At 44.2% G+C, this 18,869-nt stretch overlaps 1 protein-coding gene across 1 annotated transcript in view; it reads right to left on the reverse strand.

Moving 5' to 3' along the window:
- The window catches only part of ABCA2 (ATP binding cassette subfamily A member 2), a 569,797-nt gene that overhangs the window by 368,172 nt on the left and 182,756 nt on the right, over window positions 1-18,869 (reverse strand). The window contains exon 3 of the mRNA XM_085611149.1: window positions 10,559-10,670. Coding sequence (XP_085467275.1) covers window positions 10,559-10,670 — 112 coding nt within the window. The remainder of the gene's footprint in view (window positions 1-10,558; window positions 10,671-18,869) is intronic.

Consider the following 18,869-nt stretch of genomic DNA (forward strand, 5'->3'; position numbering starts at 1 on the left):
ACGCAATTTTTTACAACGCATAGGCCTTACAATTTTTTTTGTAAAGGCATGAATGGTAAAGGGATATGCCTTTTAAATTAGTTAAGAATTAGGTAAGTATGGGTTTTGGGATGGCATGGGTAATTCTGTGGTTCAGGGTCAGTATGGGTTTTGGGGTGGCATAGGACATTTTAGGGTGGGTATGGGTCTTGGAGTGTCATGGGTAATTTTAGGCTTTAGGGTGGGTATGGGTTTTAGGGTGGCATGGGTAATTTTGGGGTGGGTATGGGTTTTGGGTTGGCATGGGCAATTTTAGGGTGGGCATGGGTTTTGGGGTGGCATGGGCAATTTTAGGGTGGGTATATGTTTTGGGGTGGCAAGGGTAATTTTAGGATTTAGGGTGGGTAGGGGTTTTGGGGTGGCATGGGCATTTTTAGGGTTTAGGGTGGCATGGGTAATTTTAGGGTGGGCATGGGTTTTGGAGTGGCAAGGGTAATTTTAGGCTTTAGGGTAAGGGTTTTGGGCTGGCAATGGTGGTTTTAGGGTGGGTAAGGGTTTTGGGGTGGCAAGGGTAATATTAGGGTTTATGGTGGGTATGGGTTTTGGGTGACGTGGGTAATTATATGGTTTAGGGTGGATATGGGTTTTGATGTGGCATTGTAATTTTAGGGTGGTATTGGGTGGCATGGGTAATTTTAAGGATTAGGGTGGGTAAGAGTTTTTGGGTGGCAAGGGTAATTTTAAGGTTTAGGGTGGGTAGGGGTTTTGGGGTGGCAAGGATAAATTTAGGGTTTAGGACGGGTAGGGGTTTTGAGGTGGCAAGGATAAGTTTAGGGTGGGTAAGGAGTTTATTTATTATTTTGTTTAATACGTTTTATGTAGCGCTGGCTAGAACTGAAGGTCTCAGAGCACTTTACATGAGGTTCCACAAAGTTACAAAATTACATCAGGTAACAGGTTACGTCAGTTACTAGTAAAACATTTAAAGAGTCTAGAAAATGAGAAAAATGGAGCGTAGAAGGGTAAGGGGGTAGGGTGAAGGGGTAGGAGGGCGATATGACGGCGAGACGAAGGAAAGTCTACCCCATGTCCGGCTGGGTAGGTGACGGCCTAGGGGGAGTCCACGGCCCATCTCCTCTTTAGCTATCAGGTAGCTCCACCGGGCATCGGCCAAATAGCAAGGTCTCGGCTGAAAAACATTTAAAGAGCATAGGAAGGCTAGATAACTGGAGCATAGAAGGGGGGAGGGGGGAGTGTAAAGGGATAGGGGAAGATAAGACGGAGAGACTAGGGAAAGTCTGCACGAAGTCCGGCTGGGTAGGTGACGGCCAATGGAGAAGTCCACAACCCATCTCCTCATTAGCTAACAGGTAGCTCCACCGGGCATCGGTCAGCAAGCTAGGTCTCAACGGTCGGGGGAAGATCGCATAGTTTATGTCATGATGGGAGAGCCGGGTGGGGGAGGATGGTGGGGGAGCACCCCTAGCCTCGCTGGTGTAAGCTTGATGAGCCAGTCCATGGAGTCCGGTGTGGTTGGAGGGCTTATCTATTTGCTTCAGACCGGTGGAGCGAGAAGGGGGTGGGTGGTGTAAGGGCTTCGAGAGTGAAAATAGTAGATAGGAGCCTAGTTGTTTAGTCTGTTTGTGTGGTGGCCATGATGAGGTCAGGCACCCGGGTATTATAAGATCCCTCATCCGCTGCCTCCTGATGACTGGGGCTCGCACGGCCACCATGTTGGAGTCAGGCATCCTCCTCCATGAGTGTATTCTCGTCTGACCCCCTTCACCCCCCCACTGTTTCTCTGAGGGGACAGGGGTGGGGTAATCCAGGTGTAGACAGCTGCCCTCTGTTGCCGTCCTGAATGCATCGCACAACTAAGACGAGGTGGGGGAGGAGGGGGGACCGCTCACCTCTGCTTTCAGTTACAAGGGTTTCTGGGCTCCCGAGACATGCCCGGTATCCCCGCTGCGGCCACAGCTTCTTTTTACATGCAGCGGCCGGGCCTCACAAGCGGTTGGAGGCTCCCGTACGTCTGGATCGTGCCTGGATGAATCCTCGACCATGCTCAAAGCTGAGCCTTCGGCGCCATAATAGAATCAGCCTACAATAACATCAAAATTCGCACTGGAGTTGTAACTTGGATACAAAATTGGTCATACTTGGTTTTTTCCACATAGGACTCAAGCGGTGACACAGTACAAGTGCACCCTCGTCAGAACTGCAGCACTCGAGATCACCAGGGGCAGGAATACTGGTTTTGGGGTGGCAAGGGTAATATTAGGGTTTATGGTGGGTATGGGTTTTGGGGTGACGTGGGTAATTTTAGGGTGGATATGGGGTTTGGGGTGGCATGGGTAATTTTAAGGTGAGTAGGGGTTTTGGGGTGGCCAGGGTAATTTTAGGGTGGGTAGGTTTTTTGGGATGGCAAGGGTAATTTTAGGGCTTAGGGTGGGTAGAGGTTTTGGGGTGACAAGGATACTTTTAGGGTGGGTAGGAGTTTTGGGGTGGTAAGGATAATTTTAGGGTGGGTAGGGGTTTTGGGGTGGCAAGGATAATTTTTGGGTGGGTAGGGGTTGGTGGATTTTTAGAAAGTGTATATAAATATATATATATTTAATATAGGTGTATATATATGTATACACATTTATATAAAATATATACATACATATATATATATATATATATATCACCAAACGACCACCTTCCTTCAAAGAAGTCCAGGGACACAGCGGGGATTCTGTTGAAGCATTTATTCACGGTTTATCAGCATGGCATAATGCATTTCGACTTTACGTCTTCTTCAGATGCTGCTGCTGAATTGTTATCACCTGTTCCTTCCTTTGAACGACTCATTGCGCTCCCATTGGTGGGAGGTCAGCTGGTCCTGCTGCCTTATATGGAATGCAGTTTGATGGACAACTACAATTCCCAGCATTCATTGTTCAGGTAAGTACTGCAGCCGGATAAGGTTGTAACTGCTGTGAGTGCTGATCAGTGCACCACAAAGGGGGGCCATGTAGTGGCAGGTAAAAACAAAATAATAGACGTGTTGCAGGCTTCCTCAGGTCCCCTACGTCCAACCCCAGTAATGAGAACACACCTGGCCCGAGGCAAACTGTAATCATGCTCGCCTCCCCATATAATAACAGGCTGCGTGGTCGCAGCGGCCACTGGTATGGTCCGTTCTCGAGGCGGTCCTGGCGAAATCAATACCTTGATTGCACAGTCCAAGTTGCCAGGAAAAGACCAGGACACTTGATGGACGGATCCCTGTATCGCGCTCCAGGCAGGCGCGAAAAATATCACCAAACGACCACCTTCCTTCAAAGAAGTCCAGGGACACAGCGGGGATTCTGTTGAAGCATTTATTCACGGTTTATCAGCATGGCATAATGCATTTCGACTTTACGTCTTCTTCAGATGCTGCTGCTGAATTGTTATCACCTGTTCCTTCCTTTGAACGACTCATTGCGCTCCCATTGGTGGGAGGTCAGCTGGTCCTGCTGCCTTATATGGAATGCAGTTTGATGGACAACTACAATTCCCAGCATTCATTGTTCAGGTAAGTACTGCAGCCGGATAAGGTTGTAACTGCTGTGAGTGCTGATCAGTGCACCACAAAGGGGGGCCATGTAGTGGCAGGTAAAAACAAAATAATAGACGTGTTGCAGGCTTCCTCAGGTCCCCTACGTCCAACCCCAGTAATGAGAACACACCTGGCCCGAGGCAAACTGTAATCATGCTCGCCTCCCCATATAATAACAGGCTGCGTGGTCGCAGCGGCCACTGGTATGGTCCGTTCTCGAGGCGGTCCTGGCGAAATCAATACCTTGATTGCACAGTCCAAGTTGCCAGGAAAAGACCAGGACACTTGATGGACGGATCCCTGTATCGCGCTCCAGGCAGGCGCGAAAAATATCACCAAACGACCACCTTCCTTCAAAGAAGTCCAGGGACACAGCGGGGATTCTGTTGAAGCATTTATTCACGGTTTATCAGCATGGCATAATGCATTTCGACTTTACGTCTTCTTCAGATGCTGCTGCTGAATTGTTATCACCTGTTCCTTCCTTTGAACGACTCATTGCGCTCCCATTGGTGGGAGGTCAGCTGGTCCTGCTGCCTTATATGGAATGCAGTTTGATGGACAACTACAATTCCCAGCATTCATTGTTCAGGTAAGTACTGCAGCCGGATAAGGTTGTAACTGCTGTGAGTGCTGATCAGTGCACCACAAAGGGGGGCCATGTAGTGGCAGGTAAAAACAAAATAATAGACGTGTTGCAGGCTTCCTCAGGTCCCCTACGTCCAACCCCAGTAATGAGAACACACCTGGCCCGAGGCAAACTGTAATCATGCTCGCCTCCCCATATAATAACAGGCTGCGTGGTCGCAGCGGCCACTGGTATGGTCCGTTCTCGAGGCGGTCCTGGCGAAATCAATACCTATATATATACACACACGCACACATGGTTTTATATATTTCAATACACATCTGTGTGTGGAATATATAGAAACATATATAAAAATAAGTACATTAGTTTACCTATACATATATTTTTATGCATTACAATGCATGCCATTACTATGAAATTAGTATTTTACAGGGAAATATAAAGCTATATTGTATACATATATAACGTTTATATTTACCTGTAAAATATATATATTTACAATCATAACTTTAACCATGCATATGCTTTTACAAAACATGCTTTTACAAAAAAATTTGTTGTAAAGGCGTGCATTGTAAAGGTATATGTGGGGTTAAAGTTTGTGTTGTAATGTTAACGCGCAGTAACAACGCTTGCATTGTTACAGCCGCGTTGTAATGGCATGCGTTGTGGAGTCATACAACTTTCCAGGAGATCAGGCTTAAAAGGACAGGCTTCTGTAGAAGAGAAATATGCAATCTACAAATGTGGATGTCTGTTTATTCTCCATTTATCCAAACATGAGACAGAGGGCAGGTGGAGCAGGCAAATTTTACTTACATGCTACCATCTTGCCTGCCCATCTCACTTTGTTCTCTGATATAGCTAAGAACTAAGGCACAGAATCAAAATTACTGGCCCAATGTAGGTAGGCTTAGACACTTAATACCAATTGAAACCCTGCGTTTTATCTCAGTTAGGGCACTTGCTATATCTTATACATTATTTTAATTCAAATATTATTGATATGGATATTCCATTTTTATTTTAAATCGTACTTAATTTAGACTCACTCTTTGTACTTATCCCCAGACCTCTGAATACTTTGCCTTCCAGCTAACAATAGAAGCCAGCAGCAGTATTTAAAACCTAAAGAGAACTTTCACTCCCACAATATAGGGAAACCCAAATATAATTTTGGTGCTAGACTACGTGCTCTGGGTGATACAATCCACACTGGGTTCAGTTCCCTAGGCAGAAACCGAAAGCCTCACACCAGTGGCATTTCCAGGATCACCGGTAAATAGCATCCTCATTTCTAAACATTAGAATACAGTTGAACTTCTTTTTTTATTTTGATTATACACAAGTTGTGACTTTCTTCATCAGATACTGGATTTTTTTTTTTTTTTTAATTCCACCTCCCAGTGTTGGAGTGATGCAGTTGCTAGCCAAGAATCAGAAGACCAGATTTCAAGATGCTGCTCAGCCACTGCCGTACACCCTGCTTTACAAAATCAAGCGTAACTGGATGCGGATCACACTTATTCCTGGTCCCAAATTTGAAGACATACATGTTGGTTCAAGCATCTGTAGTGACTCTGGATGTCGGCTGGGTACCTTAGTAACCAGGACCAGCCCAGACTCTAATATTTGATTAAAGGATTATTGATCTTCACACACCCCTAAAGTCAACCTCTCTTGCTCATTCATCCAGGGGCCTCTAACTTTCTGACCACTCATGAACCAGGTGCAATAGGTCACTTGCTTTTCACTGCCACATAGTTCAGTTTTTCACCTCTGATTCACCTATAGCGGTAGAAAGTTTCTCATATCCATCACTTGGCACCCATCGTTCATATTTGAATTTACTGCTAAATTTATCACAGTGATCAGTGTCACTCTTAATTCAAGACCAGTGCTCTCTGAGCCCCTTTCCATATTGAAACATCCACTGTTCTTAAGGACGTACTGAATGTTTTTGTTTCGCAGGGTTGCTGCTTGTTGTTTCTGGTGCGTGCTCTTCCATATTGTTGCAACTAAATGGGCACCCAACTTGTTGCCCTTTGTCGTCTCTCACATCCATGTGGTATCTGACCTTGTGTGCTTTTGAAGATTTTCCATGAGTTCAATATTAAGGTATAGGCCATAAGCCATTTCAATAAAAGCTTCCAGCCTCCGACACCAAGTTAAATTTCGATTTCTCATTTGTAATCCATGTAGGGAAGCGAACACTGGGCTAAATACATCTTCTTCTTATGCAAGGGTAGAATACCAAGTAGAACCGGAAGTAGTGGGGGCAAAAGGTAAAGTCAACTGGCCAGAGCACAATTTAACACACCCACTTTCTGCTCCAGGCAATAGTTCTTGCAGGACAACTAGAAAATGCTTCAACCAGACCATGGGGATTAAGTAGAATGTAGAGAGATGGCGAAGAGTCAGATTATTGTCAAAGACTGTAGTCAGGCCAGGTCCATCACAACAGACAGGAGTCTGTGTCCTTGGATGGCAGTCTCCTCAGCTGTGACCGGACCATCTTGAGGAAGAGGTTACAGATGAACAAAGTTCTGCAGACCATGCAGGCGCCGAGAAGAAGCAGTTTCTTCCTTTGGATTCATTCCTATGACAGGCGAATTCTGAGATGACTATGTTAAGGAATGTAATAACTCCCTTTAATGAATTGAATTTACAAAGCAACTGCACTCTGAACCCAGGCAACACTGGGTGAGCATTGTGAGAGTCAAGCAATAGGTGCCCAATGGGAGACACGAATGCTTGTGGTTGGAGTAACCGTGCACCCAAGCATAGGGAGCCACACTAGCAAAGCAGGCGATGGGACGACCTAGTTTGTGGGTTTGAAGAGATCCCAGTTTAAGAATAGTGTCTTGAAATAGAGCAACTTTATCCCCCAGAAAGTACAACTATGGTCAGAAAACATAGTATAGAAAAGTATATGATCAAATAGCATAGTATACAGAAGGGTTATCAGCCTCATATCTTCAGAGTCATGGCGGCTACCAAAGTGTCTTCTGATGTAGACTCAGAGTACCACTGTGGTCCTTGGGACAGAGCTAAAAAGTCCAATCATGGGACGCATTTACTCGAAGACTAAACTATATGACGACTTGCAGCAGAATACATGGACTGGGAAATCTATACCACAATTGATTAACCACCAATACTGAAAGGCCAGAGGATCCGCCAAAGACACCATTTTTTTTCTGATAAAATGACCAGCTCCTGGACCCTTCTAAAGCATGTCCGCCATATAGTATCAGCATGTAAATTCAATCTAAAATATATTATACACACCCCATATATAGGGAAACAGAATTTTATCATTTCTGAGGACCACCCCTCAACCAACTCCTCCCATTTTGCAGCTTTCTCGTCATGGTCGTCTACTTCATCATTTGTTCCTCAAAACTACGTCTCCCTTGTGTCACTGACAGACCAACTTAAATGAATATTTTGTTTTACTGCACCCCTTCAGCTGGGAGGTTGTGCCATGCATTTCATCTATTTTGCCTAAAGGATTTTCTTATCATAATCCAGAACCTACCACATTACAATTCCCACAACGATCTCTAGCTAGGAAGTCACTGGTATTAAAAAAAATCTTCACTTTTGCGCTGTTTGGTGTATTATTTTGCCTTCCATGAAGTACTTGATTTCCAACGAGTGGGAGGGCTACTTTACATCTCAAACAAATAATCACACACTAAGTTATTTATCTCGTAGATACATTAAACAAAGGAAGTCATTGTTTTAATGTTTCACGGCAGGAGGAAAGTTGAATGGATTAGTCAGGACTCAAACATGCAAGCCAAACTTCCTGGCTCACCCTATGCATGCTTTAGGAATTTTACTGGCAAGTATAAAAAACTAACAGTAATTTCATTTTTTTCAGACAAAGACTAAGGGCCGAATTCACAAAAAGCCTCCACACTCATGGCGGAGGCCCTGCAGTCGTGGCCAGATCCCCGCACTGCAGTTTGATTGCGGAGATACCGCAACGAGCGCGGAGGCTCTTTGTGAATCGGGACTTAAGCGTTAAACTATATGTATCTATGTGTATATACATATATGTATGTGTGTATATATCAATCAGATGTCAAATTTAAATTTTCCGATTAGGTTTTAAAAAGTATGATAAAGGAAAATACATTTGAGAATATATGAAACTGAGCAGACCCGCTCCATCTAGAAGACACAACGAGGAGATCAGCAGCCTTCCCTCCCTGGAATGTTTTCACCAAGCCAGGTGAGCCAAGGAACACCAGTAAATGAGGCTTGGTGCTGCAGCGACATTAAAGGAATCCGCGGCCTCAAGCGCTGGCATACTTGTATAACACACAATTCTAGAGTGAACCGTCAAGCATCACTTTTTTTCCTTTTGAAGGTTATTACGAGGGGCGGAATAGTTTGGAACTACCGGATTCAGATGTTGGGGATGGAAGTGGTGGACGGGATAACAGCTTGGATAGTTCCCTCTACAGTACTCCGGAAACAGTGACGGCAAACTGGGGGGCAGCGCTGGGGAGAAAAAATAAGGAAAAGGAAATTTAACTTACCTGCTGGCCGCCACCTCAGCAGTCTTCCGCTCAGACCCCCCCTAGCCAATGCACAGGCTCTCAGACAGACACCCCATGGCCAATCCAGACGCTGCTCTCATGCTGGTAATGTTACCACCAGCATGAGAGCAGTGCCAGGATTGGTCTGAGCGGCAGACCAGAGACTGGGAGTCTGTGGATGTACTCCACCCGGCTGTATAACACCGCTCGGGTTCGAGAAAGGCTAAGTGCGCATGTCTGTTTGGCCGGGCTGAGACAGCGGGCCAAACCCACATGCACACTAAGTTCCCACCATTCCTCCTCCCTGTTGTTGACTTCCGTCAGGATGGCCCCGCCCCAAGACTCAGCAGCGACAGCGAAGAAAAATAAAATAATAATAAACTTGTTTTATTATCATTTTATTTTTCCAGTGTGCACTGCTGAAATAGCAGAGGGGCGACGCTTCTCTGCCTTAATGGAGAAGCCGCCGCAGTCCGAAAAACAGAAAGATCTAACAATCAGATTCTTTCAGGCCAGGAAAAATGACCCTTTACGGCCTATGACAGCAAGTGGAGGTGATAAACATATCCAAGGCACCAAACACACCCCTTGTGCCCGCTCCTCAAAACTGACTTCCCACCAGCCCACTCCCATTGACCCCTCAAGCAACAGCATCTGTCAGCCAGGCAAGTGCGCTCACAAACAGGCCTATCCAAAGGCCACTTAAGGCACTTAGCCCCGACTACAACAGGCCTGGAATGAGGTTGAGTATTTACCACACTCTGTAAGATATATAGTTGGTGAAGCATTCCCAAGAATGTACCCGTTGGATTGCTGGGCATTTTCCCTTCAATTCACCGGAAAAATGCAGAGCGTGTTACGTTTGCTATGGATGTATGATGGAACAACCCAATTTCGTTGTAAGGGCATGAATAGTAAAGGCATATACGTGGTAAAGGTTTTGATTTTAAATGTAAGAATTATAAACCCTTTATATATACATAAAAAGAGGTTATGCCTGTAAAATAATCTGAATACTTACATTTTTATGGTAAAGGCATGCATGGTAAACGTACGTGCTTAGCAAAATTTTTAAAGTTGGGTACAAACTATATTATATATACACATTTTCCCTTGCCACCCAAAAACCCATACCCACCCTAAAAAAACCTATCCCCATAAACATATATAAATATTTATATATATACACACACACACAAACACAGACACAGAAACACACACATACAAATCAAACACTCAATACCCACCTTAAATACATACATTTAGTTTTACCATGCAGCTGCCTTTACCAACCTTGCCTTTTCATATAATATAACATATAATTGAGTTCCCTGCACAAACAGAAATTTGCACAGGGATCGAATTAGACAGGTACAGTCCTAATCACAGGCAGTCGTTTATTCAGAAAGGTAACTTTTTGCCTGTGTAGATGAAACAAATCTAATCTTTAGTTCTAGGGTTCTAAGTTGATTACTCAGGAAAACAATTCAACACATTTATGATAGACAGAATATGTAAATATTGGTTTCTCAGGGTATTAATCAAATCTAAAACATCAATTAACTAGCCCTTAATTTTTCATGACCTAAATAAACACAATATGTTGAGGAGGCACACATGATCAAATGTTGCTGTCATGCATAAACAATATGTACAATGACTTCAAAATCTTATGAGTCAATCAGCAAAATTCCTATTTGCCCCCAATAAGAGAGTGCAAAAGCGATCATCACAAATTGATAAACTGTTCATAAAAGCAATAGCCAACACTACCCAAACCAAACACTGTGAGAAAAAAACCTTTCAGCCGGTGGACCGCTAACACACATAGGCACATTCAATATTACTCACGTGGATTTGGAATACTGCAGGAAGCCAAACTCATCCCTTTGGCCATCAGGGCACAGCGACTGCATGACCGGCAGGATCCCAGCCGAGGTAAGTGGTGCTGCAGTGAAGAAGGCTGGAGAGATACAGACGGGACAGCAGCACAAGAGCAGAAGGCACAGGAGTGGAAGGGGAAAAGACACACAAGTTCAGAGGAAGGCTGAAGGATAGCTAAGGTTAGAACCCCGCTATTACACCCCACCACGGATTCCAGCTCAGGATGTAAAGGCTAGAAGTCAGCTAAACCCAAAAAGTGCTGGCTTTTGCCATTCCCTCTTTCTGCAATAATCTTCCTGGTCTACACCCATTGGTTGTCAACGGCTATACCAATTTTCACTACTGGTGTCAGAGGGTAGGATTACAATAGAATTTCATGCAAAGCAATAGGCTAGTGGAAAGGTTTGCAAGCAGCAGGCAGTGTTAAAGGCGTCCTCACACGCTTTACTCAGAGCTCAGGGCTGATCAAAAGACGGTGGGTCACTTTTGTAATCAAGATGGAGGCCACTACACCGAAAAACATTCTGTTCTCAAGCAGCATTCTTGAGCACAACTGAGGCATTACACATGGTCACTTACTTTCCTTCCCTGGTCTTGTGCATTGTATACTAATGACTGTGCAAGGTTCATGTTGGTGGCTTATAGTCTACATGGTGATCATCTGACAGCCCCTTGGCACAATCATCCCAGCAGGACAGGGCTAGAGGTGGGCTGCTGATCCAGGCAAAGGGGTTGTGAAGTGATTCTTAAATGACCCGGAGGGAGTATATGAGATCCCACCTGGAAACACTGCCAATGTCAGGGAGGTAGAAAAGTGTTCAAAGGCACAACGACTGCAAGAGGTAGTAGGTTTTATAGGACCAAGCAGCAGATGTTGGGGGATTTGCTCCTTCTGGTTTGGAAGGGTAGCCTTAGGTGGTAATGGTTTTTCAAACCAGCCAATTTTACATGCAGAATGATATGATGGCTATAGCTTCCCAAAAGGAATTAGTCTACAACAGATTTACTTTACTAGTTTTGCAGTGAAAGTTGCTATAATATATAGAACCATTTAACGTTTCCTCTGTCCATAGACTTCATAGGCTCCTGTGGCTTTCATTCAAGTTGTCATATTAGGATGGAAGATGACACCAGATGATTCACAGGTTGGAAAACCAGGACACTCTGAGTGGTGGCACAACCTTCTATGTGTCAGACGGTCAGCTTCAGTGGGACGGACTGCTAAACTGGCTCTAGGGCTTGAGGTCTCTATGCATTTTTTAATCTCCATCTCTGTTGTGTATTTTTAAACTTGGACCAGGAAGGGAATTCTGAACTCTGGCCTCTCCCTTACATCTCCAATGATTAGTACTCAAACTTCTGAATTAGGCTTTTACCTCAAAACCCGTTTGCTTTGTTATGAGGACTCTGAGGGAGTAACACAAGGTTATGAATGGGTTAAAAAAAGCCACACCCCCTTCACCCTTGACAAGCCAGCCACCCAGCATCCAGGCGTTACAATAAGGGGCCCGCAACAACCTGTTGGATTAATAAAAGGGATTGGGAGATTAAGACAAAACTGAGGGATTAGTAGTATCCAATCAGAAGATTGAGACATAATTCCACCAAAGGATCAGCAAACAGAAGAACGGCTTCGCAGCTACTTTCTCCACCCAAAAAATCTACTACCGTCCCCATATAGTGAAAGACTCGAATCTGTCGGACAGCACATCAGTCCTTGTACAGCGGTAGATCTGCAAGTTTGACTCTGTAGTATCCGTGCCCATCCTGCTTTGCATACTACATGCTTATGACAGTGCAGCACTTGAAATGGCACCATAATTTGTAAATTCAGTGGACAAGAGCCCTTTGACATGCGTGGCACAAATGTATATGCACCCTAAGCCTTAGATAGTGACCACTTAGGATATACTATCTGGCTTAATGCTCTAAGAATATAGTCACCAATGTCTCCAACTACTCCAATGTTCTCTTTTTTATTCGAAGTTTCTAGTTTGAGCATCCATGGTGGAACTATGCCTGGGGTTGATTTGTACATTACTGGACAAAGATAGGCGCCTGGTGAAGATAATATTCCAAACACGGAGAAAGAAGTTTAGGACAAAGCGAGTAGTTAACGCTTCATAACTTCGTGAATACAAGGAAAATGACTGAATGCGTATGGCTCAGCTCACCAATATAGGAGCCACATACTCTTTAACACACTTCTTTCAACCAGCACCCTTTTTTCCCTAAACTTCCCCCTCAGTCGCTTTGGATATATATAAAATATATATATATATAAATAATCAGTGTGAGCTCAAGGTTCTTGGAGGTCTAAGCACTCCCATGTCTGGCAGGCTACAACTGACTTGTTTGCACAATGTAGCAGGCAATGGGATATGTGTTGCTGATATACCAGGCCATGGATCTCCACTTAGTTGGGCATAGCAGCTGTTCTACAACACTCAAGCGAGTCAATATCCTTTTTGTGTTCAGAAAAACCGTTAAGTAAAAACACTTGGATGACCAACATGAATGGGCTTGGACTAAATATGCAACAGGATTGATGGACTAGATAGGCCTATAGGCACAGAGTCTTTCCACTGGTTATATCTCTTTCCTGTACAGCCAAACATTTTCCTGCTCTAATCGCATCCTTGTTACGTTACTAACCCTCTTTGGGATTTTTAGGGATACTAATCCCGGACCGTTCTTGTGTTAGGGAATCCAGGTCGCTCAACTACGAGACTTTGCAGCGAGCTGTATTACACCTCAATTGACATCCTTGAAAACTTGTTTAACATATCGCTAACCCCTTTGGTTATCAATCCATATGGACCAATGTGTATATCATTGAAAACAGTCAAATTTTAACCTCCATACCATCTGCATTACTGATGAAGAGCTGTGGCCCGCATTCCAAGTAGGACCAGTGCACCTGGAGAAGCACTATGCCACACTCCTCTCCTGCAACGGGGCAATAGTTGATGCTCCATGGGAACATCTGGCATTCCCTAACTTTCACAGTTCTAGACAGGTCCCTAGCAATATCTTGCTGAACTACTGGACCTCTACCCAAAACCGTTCACCCGCCGCATTCTTAAAAATGATATCCCTCTTAGATTTTCTAAAACACCGCTCTTCCACTCCTGCACGAGGTTTGACTTCAACACATGCTAACCATACATGAAATTAGAACACTGCCCAAATCAGACTCATGAACACCTAACATGTAGCAACAACTGCTACGAATGGTAACACAGGCACACACTCACTCAAAGGCCACACAATATCTTCACCAGCTGCCCCGGAAGGAAACCCTTAGTGTTTTAAGGCACACTGCGAAGATAGCCCAGCAAAGATGGCTGCCCCCTTCCAGGAAACTTTGTCAAATGAAGAAAATAAAAACCCAAACCCGACAACTTACAGACTGGAGCATGCAGTGCAGCATTTCAAGCAGGTAGAGACAGATGAATAATAAAAACAAAAGAAATTGGTGGATTTTGTTTCAAGAGGAAAAAGAAAAGAAAAAAACAACATTACACATTCACATAATGAGACATTTAATGCAAGTAAAAACAAAATATGTGCATACAATGGGATGTTGGCGAGATGGTTTATAAATACAGGAGAATACAGCATAATACATGCTTGTCTAAATTAAAATGGCCAGCACACAACATCCAAGCATTACTGCAGGCTTCAAATTAAATAAAGAAAGAAAGAAAGAAATTCAACCACGTAATAAAGTCCTTAATATTTTCAGACCCTCCAATCTCCACATGAAGGTAACAGCTGTAGGGCGTGTTCAGTGCAGGTGTCTGACAGGTGTACTTTAATACGAGAATATATCTTTTTTACTTTCGACCATTCTTTGCACTTTATGAATCTCCAAACAAAACTCGTGGGAATAACCAGGCCTTTAGCTTCTCTGCAGTCATAGTAGGTATCCTGGCTTGCCTAGTATTTACGATGCTTCAGACTAGATCTGGCAGGTAGGAAGCTCCAGCCACCTGGTTCTAGCCAATCATTTGAAATCCTAGTCTCAGCCGTATAATCCAGAACCTACCACATTAGGGTAGCGGTCTGCATGGCCTAGTGTTACCAGTTCTTCAAAAATAGAGTTCAGGGTTTGGTTCTGTCCACAGGAGTATCTTTGTCTCACCTCATGCTTTGTCTTGTTTGGTATTAATTTGCCTCCCATGAAGTACTTGATTTGCAATGAGTGGGAGGGCTACTTTACAACTCAAAAGAACACTGAATAATCAAAAACGTGCAGCACTTGACCTCAATTAACACCTCAGCCGCGAGCCAAACTACTGTACCCAACTCCAAGAAAACCCATAAATGCACCATCTTACCATCAACAAAAGTCCTGCACAAAGATAACTTGCTGTACCCAACTCTGTGAAACTGATGGCACAACCTTAGCTACAGCATCTAACCCCTAAAAAACTCAAACAAGCCAACCTGCTCTACCCGACCATATGAAACCCGGTTTCAACCTAACCTCGATTCTAACCTCAAATATAACCTCTGCGACAAGCTACCATGCTGTGCAGTCACTAGCTTACCCACAGACCCTAACCTCAAATAAAACAAGAACAAGCAGCTAATGCGCTACACTTAACCCTAAGAAACCCAAGTCAAGTTTTGCTACAGCACCTAACCCTCCAATAAAAACACAAACAACAACTTAATCTGCTATACTTAATCCAGGAAACCCTGCACAAGCTTACCTACAGCACCTCACTACTAATAAAATACCCCAAACAAGCTGATCCGGTCTCCCGTTATCTTATGAAGCGCCACTCAGACAGGCTTACTAGGCAGCTCCTAACCTACAACACTCAAGCAAACAGCAAACCACCCGTAAATACCCTCTACAAAAGTGCCACCCACAACCTAACCCGCTGTACTTAATCTCCAATCAAACCCCATAGGCAAAGCTGCTGTTCTCAACCATAAACATCCTCAATCACTACTAAACCTGCTGTTCCTAGCATCTGATGATCTAAATGATCTAAACTGGTCACAAGCTACCCTACTATACTTTACCACTGAGAAGGTTTCAGGCATATTCTTACTTACTGTACGGAATCCTATGAATCGCTAATCATAAACTACTCTGCTACCGTGACCCTAAGAATACCCATTCATAAGCACCCCTTCTGCACCCAATCTTGAGTGCTACCCAAAAACAAACTAACCAACAGTGCCCACCATCCCACCGATTCCCAGGCACACAATAACCTGCCAATCTACCAATCAATTATCAATGTCATTTCAATGAAATACTAGGGCTTGGGAACACTCCCTGAGTCACAGCATGAAAAAGCTTCAGATGCGGACGCTAGTTTTGGGGCAAACCACGTTCGACAGCTGAGAGTTTCAGGGGTTGCAAATGTCACAACATTGCTCATCAGGAACATGGATGAGTTGTAACTGCCTTCAATTATTTCCTTGCTCTCAATAGGATTCCAAAACAATATAATGTTTTAACACAAAGATGTTCACAAGGCCCTGCATACAGTATTCGGGGTGGCCGAGTGCAGAGTAATCATTTCCGATTAGATGAACCAAAATCCCTAGAGTAGTCAATATGTGAGAGTCCTTCCAGATGCCAGGCTGCCTTTCCGTGTATGCTGTTTTTCTGTAGCTAGTTGGAGTCAGTTGCTTGGCAAAGATGCAATCAGCAATTGGTTCACTAGTTGTCCCTGGATGCATGTGTGGCAACCCCTTGACTTGTACAAAAGCCAAACAAAGAGCAACCATTGTGCCACCGGTCTGCAAACTCTGGGACTGGACTGACAACCTCTATCCTGAGTCCACCAGGGCAGATGGTTAGAAGCTAAGTGGATGAAACTGCTCTAAAAGAGGGTAATGAGTACCCTGATCTGTACAATTCTGCCACTTTTTCAATCGATTGGGACGAACGGCTATCGAAGGGTGGGAGAACGATTTACGATGAATCTCAGTCACTCCGGCACTGTCCTAGAGCCACTAAGGAAGGCTGGACTGCCATGTGGTGTTGCTAGGTTGTCCTGATGCCAGCCACGGGTTAGCAAACCTGCAGAAGTAGAATCTGAGGTAGACTCTGACCTCATATTGAATTCTCTATAGGGTTAGCCGTCTCATCTCACTCCTTTCGGTACCAAAGCCAAGCTCGGGCCTGAAACTGGCAACACTGGAAAGGTGTGGCTGGGGTGCTTGGCGACACTCCAGCTTCAGAGAGTGGCCCCCAAAGCATCATCCACTGAGACCACAGGGATTACCAACAGCACCCGATCCATGAACGGATTTAAATGTTTCCAAGAGGAGCGGACTCTTATCTCCAGAACTCTCTAAATATAGGATTGAAGAATTAATTTCGAAAGGCACTTTTACAAAACATATTGGATAAAATGCAGCATTTTATAGAAACAGGTCTGCAGTGGATTCATGATATAATCTAATACACAAGCTGCTGCTGTAGAACCAACAGCATTATAATGCTGTAAAAAGTCATAAATCTACATGCCCATCAGAAAATTTGTTCCAGAAGAGCCTAAAGATCCACAGCAGCAAAAATGTTGGTGTCACTGGAGTGCCTGTTTAATGCAGGAATTCTTTGCTGGTTTCGATAGAAGCTGGGGGTAGAGAAGAGCGTCAGTATCTCTGCTCCAGCTAGGACTAGAGATTCAGGTGATGGCCCTTTTGTCGACTGCAAGTGTGTGGTGTTTCAAAGGCAGACGTGTCACTTGTGAAATCATACAGGTTACAATTGCAACCACTAATGCCCCATAAATGAATGCACTATATTTAATGAAAACACTAATGCATAGCAGATTGCACTGTGCGGCTGCTGTTGAATCCTGTGGCACAAGTGAACATGCTCTAGGTAAACTCTGATGAATCCCCAATCACCACTTAACATACTCTACCTAACCTCTAACGAATTCCCAGTTACTAGTGAACCTGTTATACCCGAGCCCACTGTGACCATGATCTGCCTAACCAATCCACAATCCAAAAAGTACCCACTCTACCTAATCTGTACTGCCCCAATCGCAAGTGAAGCGGCTATAATCACCTTCTGACTATGGCCCAGCAACAAGGGAATCTGTTATACCTCACCTCTAATGAACCCAGAGTTACAAGTGAGCCTTCTCTGCCTACCAAATCGCCAGTCACAACAGAGTATACTCCTACTAATCACTAATGAAGCCACCGCCACATGTGAACCTGCTCTAGCAAATGTCTAATGAACACACCAGCCAAAAGTAAACCTGCACTAACCTCTAATGAATCCCACCACCAAAGGAGAACCAGCTTTAAAAGAATCAAATCCCCAGCCACATGTGACCCTGCTCTACCTAACCTCTAATTAATACTCAATCAATAGTGAACCGGATCTACCATCCTTTAATGATTCCCTAGTCAAAAGGGAATCTGCTCTACCTAACATTTAATGAAGTGAATGAGTCACAAGCGAGTATGCTCTAGTGAGCCTCTAATGAATCCCGACCAAATGTGAACCTGCTCTTCCTAAACTATAGCCAATCCAGCCCTGGCCGCTGTTGAACAGGCTTTACCTGATCTCTAATGAATTCCCCACTCTAACGTGAATCAGTTCTAGAGAATCTCTAATGAATCCCAGCCAGATGGGCATCTGCTCCACCCAATGGCTAATGAATCCTCTGCTAGAAGTGAACCTGCTCTACCCAACCCTGAAGCCAACCTTCAAGTAAACCCGCTCTGCTTAACCCTCCAATAAATCCAGAGTCAGAAGAGAACACACTCACCTTAACCTCTAACCAATACCAGCCACAACTGCTCAACCGAACCGCTAATGAATCCCTTCTCATACGTGTACCTGCCCTACCCTTCTAACCAATCCCCAGCCACAACTGTTCCAGCTAATCTCTAATGAATACCCAGCCAGAAGATAGCCTGCTCAACCTAATCTCTAATAGGTGATAAATCAACCTACTTAATGTCACGTCACATAAATTAATCCCAACTCACATGTGAGCCTGCTCTGCTTAAATTCTATTGAATCCCTGTCCACAATGAACCTGGTCAACGTAACCCTCAACGACTCCTGTGTCACCAGTGAACCTGCTCTACTTCACCTCTAGCAAATTCACAGACACAAGTGAACCTGCTCTGCATAACCCGTAATTAATCCAGTTACAAGTGCACCCACTCTGCATAACCTCTAATGAACCCAGCTACAAGTGAATCTGCTGTGCCTCACCTAAAGAAAGCTGCTATATCAACCCTCAAATGAACCCCCGATCACAAGTGAAGCTTT

The sequence above is a fragment of the Triturus cristatus genome, chromosome 1_2 (genome assembly GCF_964204655.1).
Source record: "Triturus cristatus chromosome 1_2, aTriCri1.1, whole genome shotgun sequence".
NCBI lineage: Eukaryota > Metazoa > Chordata > Amphibia > Caudata > Salamandridae > Triturus > Triturus cristatus.